Raw genomic sequence first — 16,277 nt, forward strand, 5'->3', positions numbered from 1 at the left:
TTGTGAAACCTGTGTGAAAATATTGTAGACTAGGTGTGAGCAAGTTACAACCCTGCTCATAGAGGACCTCACTGATTGGTCCAGCTCCTAGAGGAAATCACTGATTGTTGGTTGAGTCCAAAATGGCTCCCTATATAGTGAACGTTTGACCAGATACCTATAGGGAATAGGGTGCACTACTGTTGACTAGAGACCTATAGGAAATAGGGTGCACTACTGTTGACCAGATACCTACAGGTAATAGGGTGCACTACTGTTGACCAGAGACCTATAGGGAATAGGGTGCACTACTGTTGACCAGAGACCTATAGGGAATAGGGTGCACTACTGTTGACCAGATACCTATAGGGAATAGGGTGCACTACTGTTGACCAGAGACCTATAGAGAATAGGGTGCACTACAGTTGACCAGAGACCTATAGGGAATAGGGTGCACTACTGTTGACCAGAGACCTACAGGTAATAGGGTGCACTACTGTTGACCAGAGACCTATAGGGAATAGGGTGCACTACTGTTGACTAGAGACCTATAGGGAATAGGGTGCACTACTGTTGACCAGATACCTACAGGTAATAGGGTGCACTACTGTTGACCAGAGACCTATAGGGAATAGGGTGCACTACTGTTGACCAGAGACCTATAGGGAATAGGGTGCACTACTGTTGACCAGATACCTATAGGGAATAGGGTGCACTACTGTTGACCAGAGACCTATAGAGAATAGGGTGCACTACTGTTGACCAGAGACCTATAGGGAATAGGGTGCACTACTGTTGACCAGAGACCTATAGGGAATAGGGTGCACTACTGTTGACCAGAGTCCTATAGGGAATAGGGTGCACTACTGTTGACCGGGGCCTATAGGGAATAGGGTGCACTACTGTTGACTAGAGGCCTATAGGGAATAGGGTGCACTACTGTTGACCGGGGCCTATAGGGAATTGTGTGTGTGTGTGTGTGTGTGTGTGTGTGTCTGCACGTGTGTGTGAGAGAAAGAGAGAGAGTCTGTGTGTGAGTGTGTGTGTGTTTGTGAGAGGGAGGGAGGGAGGGAGGGAGGGAGGGAGGGAGGGAGGGAGGGAGAGTGACTGTGTGTCAACACTGTTACAGAATATTACTGTCATCTCCATTTACTGACACCACAGCCAATTTATCTTCTCTTCTGTTGACACACATTGATCTGTGTGTCCAGTCTGACTCTAGTACCCAGACCTGGGTTCAAATCATATTTGAAATCATTTCAAATACTTTATCAGTGCTTTATTGAGCTTGGCCTGGCTTAACAGATATGGCTTAACAGATATGTACATTTACCTTCTATCATGTACATGTTTTACATAACCAGAATAAATATGAAAACGGACAATCGAAATAAAAAATTATTGCAAAACATTTTGAATAAACCACTATGGTATTGGGTAGTTTTGGCATGACTAAACATCTGCAATGTAAAATGACTATTCCTATTTTAACAATACCCTGCGATTGAACTCATTTGTGGATATTGTTATTCTGAAATAGGCCATAATGCTGTCAAGTTGTTGGCCTCTAATAGCCTGTAATGTTTAGCCTATTGAAGGGATCATCAGCTGCGGGTCGATCTGGAACAAATCATTTGTAGACTGCAAAAAGCACAAACAGATATAACGTTTGACAACACAAAAAAAAAAAGAATCATTTTTAAACCTTGATTACGTTTGTATACGATCACGTGTCTCTACTACACGTGGGAAAACTATACGTGGGCAAATGAAAGCGCTCGCGGGCCAATTTCGGTTGGGGAACCCTGACCTATTGGATTACATGTCAGTCCACTGCCATTCTTAAAAAGGACCTGAAGCTTCGTAAAATCATACGTTGTAAGAACAATAAAGACAAATAAGGCCTTTTCATTCCTTCCACTTGCCTTCTTAATAAATGTACTATAGATATACTAACAAGATCTCTAAAGAGTCTGATAATATCAGTCTTTTCTCTTTGGACGTCTCTTTGTGGGCGGGGTTGACTGATAGTGAATGGTGGCCTGTTGACGGGGGGGCGGGATCTCACTACTACCTCATGAATGACAGCTTCTTCATCGTCACTTCTCTGGTTGTGTGTAGTCTGAACTCAACTCTAAAGGTGCTACTGATTTCTGTTTCAATACGCCGGTTTTACGAACAGATTTGTTTATATAATATTTATTGTTTTTCAGAAGGTTATTTATTCATAAAGTGATGGCAAAAGGAGAAGGAACCGAACAATATTCCAACAATAATTTATTAACGAATAAACCGGTCAACCCAGATGTGGTCAAATTAGCTGTGAAGGTAAGTTTGATTAATTTATACTTTTATCAACAATATTAGCAGCCGTTATATATTCATGAGTATACGTTCTGAACCAAACCGGAGAGGAAGACGGCTTCGATTTAAATAGATTAGCCTAGTTATTTATTGGAACAAGTCTATATAATACGTTTCGTATTGATGATCAATAATATTGCCTATCATTGATTTCCACGGGCTGTTATGACAGCGGCCACCACGTTTCAATGACATTTTTTTTTGCTTGGCGTAAAGTGAACAGGTAATTCTGTTTTTTATTTTCTTTCCTTTATTCATTTTCAAATGATTATCCGGTTCGTAACTATAGCTCTTCTCGTAGCGGTGCTAGCCCTTTATTTTGATATACATTATTCTTCAAATGGGTCTATAAGAAGTGATCAGACATAACTATGCGGTTGAGGCCATTTAAAAAAAAAAATCTGAATTATTATGGCGCTTTTGGGGGTTGGAATAATAAGAACGAATGCACGGTGCCAGCGGAGCGTCTCTCTACGTAACTCGCAGCAAGGCGACGTGTCATTTCGCCGGGGCTGGAGCTGTGATCTCTTCTGAAATTGGAATGACCCCTTCCAAGCATGCTTGCTCTGTGTATACGTTTGAAATATTTCACTCTACCTAGTCATCAACAACATAGGTGTTCACCGAAAGACCTTTCCGATATTTTATCTCTAATAATCGATTATTGATTGGCATTTTTTTTTTGTGATCAGTTTCTTTGTCCCTTTGACAATGCCGGTAGTCTTCCGGTGATGCCTCAGACAGACAACATAAACGGCACTTTTATTTGGTGCTAATTGTTATTAGCCTAAGTGTTTTCAATAATAAACGGAAGTAGACCTATACGATGTCACTAGATGGACTATTTAGTAAATGTAACCGTGTTACATCACAGTGACGTCCACATTAGCTCATTAGTGGGGGATGGAATGTGGCTATGTAAGGGACCATGGTGTATTTTTGGATGGGGACAGTGGGCTGGCTCGTGTTCCATCCTGTCCTGGCCAACTGAATGGGGGATCTAATGATATACAAGGGGATATTGTATATCATTGTATATCATACAAGGGGATATCATTAAGATGATGTGAAGGGTTCTGCATTTTCTCAATACATTTCACTCCCTCTTCAAGTGTAGGCCCACATGCCAGACAGACACATTGGATAGTATTTTATACATTTAACTAGGCAAATCAGTTAAGAGCAAACTCTTATTTACAATGTCGGCCTACCAGGGAAACAGCGGGCTAACTGCATTATTCAGGGGCAGAACGACAGATTTTTTACCTCGTCAGTTTAGGGATTCGATCCAGCAACCTTTCGGGTTACTGGTCCAACGCTCTAACCACTAGGCTACATGCCGCCCCTACACTCTAACCACTAGGCTACCTGCCTCCTCTACACTCTACCCACTAGGCTACCTGCCTCCTCTACACTCTAACCACTAGGCTACCTGCCGCCCCTCCACTCTAACCACTAGGCTACCTGCCTCCTTTACACTCTAACCACTAGGCTACATGCTGCCCCTACGCTCTAACCACTAGGCTACCTGCTGGTTACTGGCCCAACACTCTAACTACTAGGCTACCTGCCGCCCCTCCACTCTAACCACTAGGCTACCTGCCTCCTCTACACTCTAACCACTAGGCTACCTGCCGCCCCTCCACTCTAACCACTAGGCTACCTGCCTCCTCTACACTCTAACCACTAGGCTACCTGCCTCCTCTACACTCTAACCACTAGGCTACCTGCCTCCTCTACACTCTAACCACTAGGCTACCTGCCTCCTCTACACTCTAACCACTAGGCTACCTGCCGCCCCTCCACTCTAACCACTAGGCTACCTGCCTCCTCTACACTCTAACCACTAGGCTACCTGCCTCGTCTACACTCTAACCACTAGGCTACCTGCCTCGTCTACACTCTAACCACTAGGCTACCTGCCTCGTCTACACTCTAACCACTAGGCTACCTGCCTCGTCTACACTCTAACCACTAGGCTACCTGCCTCGTCTACACTCTAACCACTAGGCTACCTGCCTCGTCTACACTCTAACCACTAGGCTACCTGCCGCCCCACTGTAGCCCCAATAAGCCTAAGTTGGGAAATGCACCTCACGGTTTTGGTTTAAAAAAAAAGAATTAAACCCTGTCCAATACCACAGGTGTTTGACCTGAACAAAAAATAATAACTGTGTTATTGTATATTGCCAGTTGAGTCAGTCGACCACTCGCCCGAAATATGCCTTATATCCCCATGGTTACATCAGGCTTAAGAGAGAGTCGTGTTTCAGTCAGAACGTGTCGCCTGAAACAAAATAATGTCTTGGTGCATCAACAGTCTTAACTAACTCAAGACATTTATGTTCACACAGTGGATCGAAAGTACAAACAATCATAGACACGAGTTCTAAAAGGCAGGTGACGATTTATATTTAGTCTAGAGTTGCTTTAGACTGCACATGTTTTATGGCCTGGGAACTTGGCCTGAACATCTGTCAGGTTTAGATGTCTTTGGTAGGTATTGATTTGGGACTGGGCACAAACTCGTTGATGAACACCGGGTACGAAGTACCAGGATACATATGTGTGAATGAGGTCTCTGAGATCCCGTCGTTTAAGGTTCTTCTAAACCGGGTGGCAGCCACAGAGAGCCCTTTTCATTGGCTTAGGTAGAGGGTGTGAGTGTGTGCCCCTGATTGCCCATTAGTGATAGACGAGAGGGCTTCCTGTTGGCAAGCCAACATGGCAAAGTTCCATGGGAGGGGGGGGGCAGAACGGCCCTCATCCTTGCCAAATAGATTGTGACAACCCTGTGAAGGGTCACACTGACCAGTCTGTGGGCCTTGGTTGCGTAATGTTTCCCTGGCAGGACCCTATTCCCTACAGCATCACCCTATAGGCTCTGGTCTAAAGTAGTGTACTACTACCCTATAGACCCTGGTCTAAAGTAGTGCCCTACTACCCTATAGACCCTGGTCTAAAGTAGTGCACTACTACCCTATAAACCCTGGTCTAAAGTAGTGCACTACTACCCTATAAACCCTGGTCTAAAGTAGTGCACTACTACCCTATAGACCCTGGTCTAAAGTAGTGCACTACTATTCTATAGACCCTGGTCTAAAGTAGTGTCCTACTACCCTATAGACCCTGGTCTAAAGTAGTGCACTACTACCCTATAAACCCTGGTCTAAAGTAGTGCACTACTACCCTATAGACCCTGGTCTAAAGTAGCGCACTACTACCCTATAGACCCTGGTCTAAAGTAGCGCACTATATAGGGAAAAGGGTACCATTTTGGAAGTAGCCTGGGTGATTGGTATCGGTGTGGGAAATGCCCAAGTCTACAACCTGTGTGGGCAGAGACAGAATAATTAGGCTACTGGGTTCTGTTCACACTGTTGAAGTGAGTCGGTCTGTCATGACAAAAACGCCTCTCCTGTCCCAGACTCCCAGCGCTGGTGCTCACGTTACTGTGGGTGAATTCTGTAGACAGATAACTCTCCCCTCCCAGCTGAATTTAGAGACCCACACACTGGTTCTCTCAGTCGGGCTGTTGATCAGCCAAACAGAACTTTGTATCATCCGATTGTTCTTTGGTCTTTTGGGAGGAAAGAGGAGAGCTGTGAGAGAGAGAGACTGGAGAGAGAGAGAGACTGGAGAGAGAGAGAGAGACTGGAGAGAGAGAGAGAGACTGGAGAGAGAGAGAGACTGGAGAGACTGGAGAGAGAGAGAGAGCCTGGAGAGAGAGAGAGAGACTGGAGAGAGAGAGAGAGACTGGAGAGAGAGAGAGAGAGACTGGAGAGAGAGAGAGAGACTGGAGAGAGTGAGAGACTGGAGAGAGAGAGAGAGAGACTGGAGAGAGAGAGACTGGAGAGAGACTGGAGAGAGAGAGAGAGACTGGAGGGAAAGAGAGACTGGAGAGAGAGAGAGACTGGAGAGAGAGAGAGAGACTGGAGAGAGAGAGACTGGAGAGAGAGAGACTGGAGAGAGACTGGAGAGAGACTGGAGAGAGAGAGAGAGACTGGAGGGAAAGAGAGACTGGAGAGAGAGAGAGACTGGAGAGAGAGAGAGACTGGAGAGAGACTGGAGAGACTGGAGAGAGACTGGAGAGAGAGAGAGAGAGAGAGACTGGAGAGAGAGAGAGAGAGAGAGACTGGAGAGAGAGAGAGCCTGGAGAGAGAGAGAGAGAGAGACTGGAGAGAGAGAGAGCGCTAGGTTAATGTGTGTCATCTCACGCTACATTTTTCAGGTTGCACGTTGTCCAGTTGTTTAGAATCACTTTGTTGATGTGTTCCACTTTCCAGTCAGTTCTTTTTTTTTATTTTCTCAGTACATTTGTGTAGAAGGTTAGACTGCAACAAAGTTGGTGTCTGTAAAAATCAATCAATTCCATGGAAGTCTGGAAGGGGTTTCTGCTTTCCCGTAGTCAACGTCTTTGACTCGACAGACTGACGTGACTAATGCATTGAACTATTAGGCCTAATCCAACCTTCAATGAGTATTCATTCCTCCACCCGTTTGTGTTGCCTAACGATGGAATAAAAGGAAAGTAAACTTCTCGTTTAACGAACGAACCCCTCCTTTTGTCTCTCTTTCTCAGCGCGAACAGAAGAACAGGTTGTCCGTATGCAACAAGCTGTGCTACGCGGTGGGAGGAGCGCCCTATCAGATCACAGGATGTGCTCTCGGCTTCTTCCTTCAGATATACCTATTGGACGTGGCACAGGTGATTCATCTGGGGGGGGGGCGGGGCTTTCACTATTCACATAGTATATATACATTCACTATTCACATAGTATATATTTTATATTTATAAACATTTTTGTTGGATATTCTGAATACAAGTTTTTATTTATTATTATTATAATATTATTATTATTATTTTTTAACTTCTGTTTGTAACCTGAGCGCTGCGTGAGTGAGAGGCTGGTGCTCCCTTGCTGTGAAGGTGCTGGTGAGATGGGAGAAACAGATGGTGCTGATGATTCACTCCCGAGTGGCGCAGCGGTCTAAGGCGGTCTATTGCACCGCATCTCAGTGCTAGAGGTGTCACTACAGACCCTGGTTCGATTCCAGGCTGTATCACAACCGGGCGTGATTGGGAGTCCCATAGGGCGGTGAACAATTGACCCAGCGTCGTCCGGGTTAGGCCGGTGTAGGCCGTCATTGTCAATTTAGAATTTGTTTATGAAATAAAGGTTAAATAAAAGGCCCGGGGGAGAGAGATTAATTAACCGAGGCATCTCGGCTACTAGACTAAATATCTTGTAATACCATGTTATTCATCATCTCATATAAAAGTGGCCCGAGTAGCCTAGAGAAGCTAGCGAAGCTAAGCTAAATGAGGCAACATGCTTAACCCCATTCAGATAAAACAACTGTCCACCTGTTGTGTGTTTGTGGTAGCGTACTCCTTCTCATTTCGCTAAATTTTTAATTCTGTGATTTAAAATGATAATTTTTTTATTCCACCTATCATTGCTTTAGTGAACTCTCCTTCCATTTGCTGCCACATTGAACCTTTTTGGCTGCTTTGATTGGTCAACCAGCTACGTACGTGAAGGCTACGGGCCGTTTTATGGGTTCGCACGTCATACAAAAAAACCCATTGACCCTTCGTCCACCACCCCTCAATAACTCGCAGATCTGAAACCTACTTGTCAAAAGATGTATGGAGAACTCAGTGCTGCATGTCCTTCTAGCTTGCAGTATGTAGGCTGACATCTATGGCACTTCAGACATCCCCTCCCTCCCTCCCCTCTGTCCCTCCCTCCCTCCGTCCCTCCCCTCCGCCCCTCGCTCCCTCCCCTCTGTCCCTCCCTCCCTCCCTCTGTCCCTCCCTCCCTCCCCTCCGTTCCTCCCCCTCCCTCCCCTTCCCTCCCTCCCCTCTGTCCCTCCCTCCCTCCCTCTGTCCCTCCCTCCCCTCTGTCCCTCCCTCCCTCTGTCCCTCCTTCCCTCCCTCCCTCTGTCCCTCCCTCCCTCCCTCCCCTCCGTTCCTCCCCCTCCCTCCCTCTGTCCCTCCCTCCCTCCCTCTGTCCCTCCCTCCCTCCCTCTGTCCCTCCCTCCCTCCCCTCTGTTCCTCCCCCTCCCTCCCCTCTGTCCCTCCCTCCCCTCTGTCCCTCCTTCCCTCCCTCCCTCCCTCTGTCCCTCCCTCCCTCCCTCCCCTCCCTCCTCCCCCTCCCTCCCCTCCCCTCCCTCCCCTCTGTCCCTCCCTCCCTCCCTCCGTTCCTCCCCCTCCCTCCCCTCTGTTCCTCCCCCTCCCTCCCCTCTGTCCCTCCCTCCCCTCTGTCCCTCCCTCCCTCCCTCTGTCCCTCCTTCCCTCCCTCCCTCTGTCCCTCCTTCCCTCCCTCCCTCTGTCCCTCCCTCCCTCCCTCCCCTCCGTTCCTCTCCCTCCCTCCCTCCCTCCCTCCCTCCCTCCCTCCCTCCCTCCCTCCCTCCCTCCCTCCCCTCCCTAACTCCCTCCCTCCCCTCCCTAACTCCCTCCCTCCCCTCTGTCCCTCCCCCTCCCTCCCTCCCTCTGTCCCTCCCCCTCCCTCCCTCCCCTCTGTCCCTCCCCCTCCCTCCCTCCCTCCCCTCCGTTCCTCCCCTCCCTCCCTCCCTCCCCTCCGTTCCTCCCCCTCCCTCCCTCCCTCCCTCCCCTCCGTTCCTCCCCCTCCCTCCCTCCCTCCCTCCCTCCCTCCCTCCCCTCCGTTCCTCCCCCTCCCTCCCTCCCTCCCTCCCTCCCAGGATGGTGTGGTCGCTGGGCAGATTGACGTTTGTCAGGAGTCTTTTATCTTGGAACTAAGTGTTTTTTTTTCTTCTTCTCCTTGCCAGCTGCAAATTCAAAATTGGACATGTTGTGAAAGTTCATGAAACCCCCAAAAATGTGCTTTTTGGTCTTAATTTTAGGTTAGGCGTTTAGCAGTGTGTTTTTTTTAAAGGTTTGTGGCTGTGCCAACTAGTGACCACTGCAGAGCTGCCAACAGAACAACATTCATAATGAAACGCTAACCTGTGACCGCTAGCCACGGCCGCTCGCCAACAATGACATCGACTCTGATTGACTGAAGAGGATCTGCGTCTCCAAATGCCACCTTATTCCCTTTTCTGGTGCACTACTTTAGACCAGGGCCCATAGTGCACTACTTTAGACCAGGGCCCATAGTGCACTACTTTAGACCAGGGCCCATAGTGCACTACTTTAGACCAGGGCCCATAGTGCACTACTTTAGACCAGGGCCCATAGTGCACTACTTTAGACCAGGGCCCATAGGGAGAACCATAGGACTCTGGTCCGGAGTAGTGCACTAGATGGGGAATATTCTAGAAGAATTTCTTCATTTTCATACATCCACCCATCCATAACTCTAACCCTTCTCCCTGTCTCTCTCTCTCTGTCTCTCTCTCTCTCTCTCTCTCTCTCTCTCTCTCTCTCTGTCTCTCTCTGTCTCTCTCTCTCTCTCTGTCTCTCTCTCTCTCTCTCTTTCTCTCTCTCTCTCTCTCTCGTACTCTCTCTCTTTCTCTCTCTCTCTCTCCTCTCTCTCGTACTTTCTCTCTCTCTCTCTTTCTCTCTCTCTTTCTCTCTCTCGTACTCTCTCTCTCTCCTCTCCCTCTCTCTCTCCTCTCTCTCTCTCTCTCCTCTCTAGTTGGACCCGTTCTATGCGTCGATCATCCTGTTTGTGGGGAGGGCCTGGGACGCTATAACGGATCCCACCATAGGCTTCCTGGTCTCCCGCTCTCCCTGGACACGCTTCGGACGCATGTTGCCATGGTACGGCCACTTTACTGGTTCCATTATCTGTCAATCAAATTGTAGGTAGAGCTGTTTACAAAACTGGTATTTCTCTCGTCCTTTTCGACTGCTTATCTGAAAATGATCAGAACAAAGGTCCGAAGATAAAAACAAGGAACGGGAGATTCAGGGGTAGTTGAACACAGTCTGGGGATGGATAAGGAACAGGAGATTCAGGGGTAGTTGGACACAGTCTGGGGATGGATAAGGAACGGGGGATTCAGGGGTAGTTGGACACAGTCTGGGGATGGACAAGGAACGGGAGAATCAGGGGTAGTTGGTTTCCTTCTCTTCTGTTGCGTTAACTAAATGCAACCTTGAATTGGCATCGGACAATACATATAAATATAAATATAATTCTAATATTCTACAATCCCCCTTTCTGTTATTTTCCTGTTAGGAAAATGACATTACATTTTTGGTGTCTGTGTCTTCAGGAGTTTTTATTTTTTAAAAGGGAAAGGATGTCAGGGGAGACTTGGTGGCATCCGAAAGGTTCACTGTCTGTCCTTTAGCAAAATAGTTTAGCAATATTTATTGTGGGAATCTCTGTGTTAAACATTTCCCCATTGGTCCCCCAGTCATAGAAAACCCCCATAGAGTCGGAAGTCCGTGGCCTCTCGGAAATCTAATTAGCATAATAATAAAAATTGTCAGTCTGATTAAGAGGGATCTGTTTTGTTGTTGTTGTGTGCATTGGATGCATCTCAATCCAGCACATCCTCCGATGTCACACTTCTACATCTACGGTGTAAAGGTGACCGCGCTAGACCGGTGTTTTGTCGGACCATGAGACCTCCCGAAAATCAGTCTTGTCGCAGTATCGTCCGAACGGTTTGGCCTTCAAAACTATTATGACCCCCCCCCCTCCCCCCTCTATGGAAAGATAACTCTCACGATCACGACGGTGTTCTCCGTGTTGCCCTACGATCCCCACAAGTGTCTTGGATCTCGTCTGAAGTCGGTACAGCCAATCTGCCAACTCCTGTCTGTAGTAGCCGAACAGTTTGGGCTACACAGTAATATGACCCCTCTGTGGAAAGGTGAGGATATCATTAACCTGTACGTGTCGGTTGTTTTGTCCCAGACCTCATCTGAAGGTTGAAAATATTAAAGGAAGTTTCCAGCACATTCAGAAAGTATTCAGACCCCTTGACTTTTTCCACATTTTGTTACGTTACAGCCTTATTCTGAAATAAATAAAATATTTATTTTTTCTCAGCAATCTACACACAATACCCATAATGACATCACAATACCCATAATGACATCACAATACCCATAATGACATCACAATACCCCATAATGACATCACAATACCCCATAATGACATCACAATACCCCATAATGACATCACAATACCCCATAATTACATCACAATACCCATAATGACAAAGCAAAAACAGTTTTGTATAATTTTTTGCAAATGTATTAAACATATAAAACACCTTATTTACATAAGTATTCAGACCCTTTGCTATGAGTCTCAAATTGAGCTCTGTTGCTTCCTGTTTCCATTGATCATCCTTGAGATGTTTCTACAACTTGATTGGAGTCCACCTGTGTTAAATTAAATTGATTGAACATGATCTGGAAAGGCACACACCTTTCTATATAAGGTCCCACAGGGAGGTGACCAAGAACCCGATGGTCACTCTGACAGAGTTCCTCTGTAAAGGGACTGGGAGACTAGTCAGGATCGAGGCAAAGAAGATTGGAGAAAAGTACAGAGATCCTTGATGAAAACCTGCTCAGGACCTCAGACTGGGGCGAAGGTTCACCTTCCAACAGGACAATGACCCTAAGCACATAGCCACTCCTGCGTTGTCTTGGCTTCGGGACAACTCTCTGAATGTCATTGAGTGGCCCCGCCAGAGCCCAAACTTGAACCCGATCGACATCTGCCATAGCTGTGCACGAAGCTCCCCATCCAACCTGACAGAGCTTGAGAGGATCTGGCAGAGAAGAATAGGAGAAACTCCCCATCCAACCTGACAGACAGCTTGAGAGGATCTGCAGAGAAGAATGGGAGAAACTCCCCATCGAACCTGACAGAGCTTGAAGAGGATCTGCAGAGAAGAATAGGAGAAACTCCCCATCCAACCTGACAGAGTCAGAAGCATCTGCATAGAAGAATGGGGAAAAACTCCCCAAATACAGGTTGTACCAAGCTGTAGCGTCATACCCAAGAAGACTCGAGGCTGTAATCGCTGTCGAAGGTGCTTCAACACAGTACTGAGTGAAGGGTTTGAATACTTATAGAAATGTGACATTTCAGTTTACATTTCCCAAAATGTCTAAAAAAAACATTTTTTTGCTTTGTCATTATGGGGGTATTGTGTGAAGATTGAGGGGGAAATAACCTAACAATTTTATACATTTTAGAGTAAGGCTGTACGTAACAATGTGGATAAAGTCAAGGGTTCTGAGTACTTTCCAAATGTACCTAATATGGAGACTGTTGAGTGCCAAAAATAAGAGGTTAAATGCATGAAAAACCCCACAAAAAAAACAGTTTCCTGATTTTTTTTATCTCTTAGATATAGGACAAACTGACTTTAGAATTATTCTTCATTTTTTGGGGGGGGGGCTATCATTTAGTTAATCTGTTAATCAATGTGTTTGTATGGGCTAGATAAGGCCCAAACTAATGTTTCTATACTTCTAATTGTTATACTTCAAAGGTCTTTCAAAATCAAACAGCAAAACGATCCTTGCAATATGACCTTAAAACAATTCCATATATCTCAGTACAACCCCATGGGTCATTGGGAAGCCGAGTGGTTTGAGCATTGGTCCAGTAACCGAAAGGTTGAATCCCCGAGCTGACAAGGTAAAAATCTGTCGTTCTGCCCCTGAACAAGGCAGTTAACCACTGTTGAACCAGTTAACCCACTGTTCCTAGACCAGTTAACCCACTGTTCCTAGACCAGTTAACCCGCTGTTCCTAGACCAGTTGACCCGCTGTTCCTAGACCAGTTGACCCGCTGTTCCTAGACCAGTTAACCCACTGTTCCTAGACCAGTTAACCCACTGTTCCTAGACCAGTTAACCCACTGTTCCTAGACCAGTTAACCCACTAGGCCAGTTAACCCACTGTTCCTAGACCAGTTAACCCACTGTTCCTAGGCCAGTTAACCCACTGTTCCTAGACCAGTTAACCCACGGTTCCTAGACCAGTTGACCCACTGTTACCCCATTAGACTGATCAGAAGTGGGGCAGCGTCCTCGCGGTGCGACTTCATACGTTGTCATTCAGATGTTATCTGTCTCTGAAAGGGTTACTGTGGTTCCTGCTGATGCAGTTCTATTCCGCTCATCACTCACCCTCACACCACTCCCCCCCACTGAAGATTTTATTGCTGCTCTCCGTAATAAGTCGTAAAGATTTCTTCAATCAAACATTCTCTAAAACATAAGCCACGAATGACCTGCAGGGCCCCCCCAAAAAATAAATAATATATGAAAACAATCAGGCCTTTTCTTTGAGTCTTAGCTTGTTAATAATAAAGAGAATAGAGGTTTCCTGCTTGACTTGCAGTTCTCCAGAGAGGGTCCCTGACTTGGTGAATCGGACTCCTTGTTGCTAGGTTACCTAGAACTCCTAGGTCACCTACTTTACAGTCATCATAAATGTCTCGCCAGCAAGTTAAAAATGTTTTTTTAAATGTTTTATTAGCATTCCTTCTTTTGGAATGTACCTTCAGTTAAAAGCAAAAAACATATATGTTAGTATCAACTTACTCATGTTAGTTGATACCTTGGCCATCTATCATTAATGATTTCATTCATATGTAGGCTGGTAGGCTTATAGACCTGTATATATTTCTGTACATACAAATCAATTCACCTGTATATGTGTGTTTATGAGGGGGACTCGGATACTAACAGGCGGGACGCCGCGCCATATCATATGATTCACCCCCCCTCTCCGACCGGGTGTCCTTAGTCCTTAATCAGCCCATCCTACCTGGCACTGTGGCGTCCCACCTTTTTTAGTATCCGAGTCCCCCTCATAAACACACCGAGAGGGCAGGAGTACTTCATTTGTTTGTCAACTTTATATTTAACCCTGTGTGGTTGAAGGTGTGTCAGTCTGGTAATGTCCTCATGGTACACTGTAGGAATGTCCTCTCCGTGTTTGTCTCAATAACATTTTGAACAATCAAATGCAGTATTTATATATATATATCTTTACATCAGCTGATGTCTCAAAGTGCTGTACAGAAACTCAGCCTAAAACCCCCAAACAGCAAAGCAATGCAGGTGTAGAAGCACGTTGGCTAGGAAAAACTCACTAGAAAGGTAGGAACCTAGGAAGAAACCTAGAGAGGAACCAGGCTATGTGGGGTGGCCAGTCCTTTTCTGGCTGTGCCGGGTGGAGATTATAACAGAACATGGCCAAGATGTTCAAATGTTCATAAATGACCAGCAGGGTCAAATAATAATAATCACCCAAAGTGGGGTGGCCAGTCCTCATTCTAGAGAGGAACCAGGCTATGTGGGGTGGCCAGTTCTCATTCTAGAGAGGAACCAGTAGTTTTAGAGGGTGCAACAGATCAGATAATAATAACTCAACTATGGGGGAAGGGTGAGAAGTGACACCACCTGACGAGGTCCCAGCTGGTAAAGATATGAGTTCCTGTGCTCGTTTTCCCTGGCCCCTGGGGGGGCGGGGGCCGGGGGATTGGGGGGAGGGGGGGGGGCGTCCCTGAATAGTATTGATTTCCCCGTCCGCCTACAAATGTCAACTTTTCTTCCATTTGTCATAGCGAAGTAGTTCATGAAAATGGTTTTTAACCGACGTCCGTGGTTTCCTTTCCAGTCATTGTCAGAGGTAGCGAGGTCTGTAATGATGACGTGCGTTGGTCATGTCTAGTGGTTATCAATTGGCTATAGTACTAGTCTATTGACATAGACTATCTGACCTGTATCTCGCCTAAAATAATTGTCAAAACGAAGAAGTGATTTTTTCTGTCAACAAATCAGAAGCGGAAATGTCAGACTGAGATAAGATTGAGTCAAACACACAAAACCAACGTGTGAAAAAAGGGGTTCAAGAAGCCAGACCGACCTGTCAATCGTTTGACACCTATTCATTCCAGGGTTTCTTTATTTTTTACTATTTTCTACATTGTAGAATAGTGACATAATGAAATAACACACATGGAGAATGATGTAGTAGCCGAAAAAAAAAAGTGTTAAACAAATCAAAATATATTTCAGACTCTTTAAATAACTACCCATTTGCTGCCTTGGTGACAGCTTTGCACACTCTTTGCATTCTCTCAACCAGCTTCACCTGGAATGCTTTTCCAACCGTCTTGAAGGAGATACCACGAGATGCTGAGCACTTGTTTGCTGCTTTGTGAAACATTCAACCAACTCTGTCTCACAGCTATTTTTCATAGTTTCGATGTCTTCACTATTATTCTACAATGTAGAAAATAGTCAAAATAAAAGCCCTTGATTGAGTAGGTGTGTCCAAATGTCAAACGATGCAATGGAATTTAGCAGGCTGCAGCTTGGTAATCTGTTTCTTACTTCCTAAAGTATTCTGAGAGGAGCGAGAGGAAGAATCGAGGATTAAGCTTCTCGTTCAGCCAGTCAAGAGGTGTTGAGAGAATCTGTCCCCTTATACTTTGACTGAGAGGAGAAAAAGGATAGGTTTAAGGGTAGAGGAGTGACTACTGTAGTCAAACGAGTCTTTGGTTCAGAACAAGCATGAATCTTGAGGTGACATGCTTAATTGGTGCCTAGGGGCTGGGAGGAAGAGCGACCGAGAGGGAGGGAGGAAGAGAAGGGGGGTGCACTCCAGTCTCTTCATAGTGTTTGGGATGGTAGGAGAGCTCTGATTGGCTGAAACTGGTGGTGTGTTGTGGGCTGGACCAATAAGAGAGGTCTGTATAGAATGTTTTAAAAGGTAGCTGAGGAATCTGAAGGGGTTATTGCAGTTCAACAGATGTGGAGAAGCGAGAGAGGAAATGGAGAGTTGAAGGCATGAGCACTGTGTCAAAGACTTCCAGTGTAACTGTGACTACAGGACCGAGCGACTCTTCCCAGAGGGCTCCACATCTTGGATTTTACTTTAGCTTTCCCAATCCGAGTAACCCGCAGGATTATACACGTTCAGTTCTGATGTTTCCTAACACCTAATAGCTTTTCATAACTAGACCTTACA

At 46.0% G+C, this 16,277-nt stretch overlaps 1 protein-coding gene across 1 annotated transcript in view; it reads left to right on the forward strand.

Annotated features, from left to right (window-relative positions):
- The first annotated feature begins 2,078 nt into the window (after positions 1 to 2,078).
- mfsd2ab (MFSD2 lysolipid transporter A, lysophospholipid b) overlaps positions 2,079 to 16,277 on the forward strand; it is a 37,523-nt gene continuing 23,324 nt past the window's right edge. The window contains exons 1-4 of the mRNA XM_036953604.2: positions 2,079 to 2,119; positions 2,196 to 2,307; positions 6,926 to 7,051; positions 9,951 to 10,075. Coding sequence (XP_036809499.2) covers positions 2,215 to 2,307; positions 6,926 to 7,051; positions 9,951 to 10,075 — 344 coding nt within the window. The 5' untranslated portion in view covers positions 2,079 to 2,119; positions 2,196 to 2,214. The remainder of the gene's footprint in view (positions 2,120 to 2,195; positions 2,308 to 6,925; positions 7,052 to 9,950; positions 10,076 to 16,277) is intronic.

Source organism: Oncorhynchus mykiss, chromosome 18 (assembly GCF_057628025.1).
Source record: "Oncorhynchus mykiss isolate SJ-2025 chromosome 18, ASM5762802v1, whole genome shotgun sequence".
In the NCBI taxonomy this organism is placed as follows: domain Eukaryota; kingdom Metazoa; phylum Chordata; class Actinopteri; order Salmoniformes; family Salmonidae; genus Oncorhynchus; species Oncorhynchus mykiss.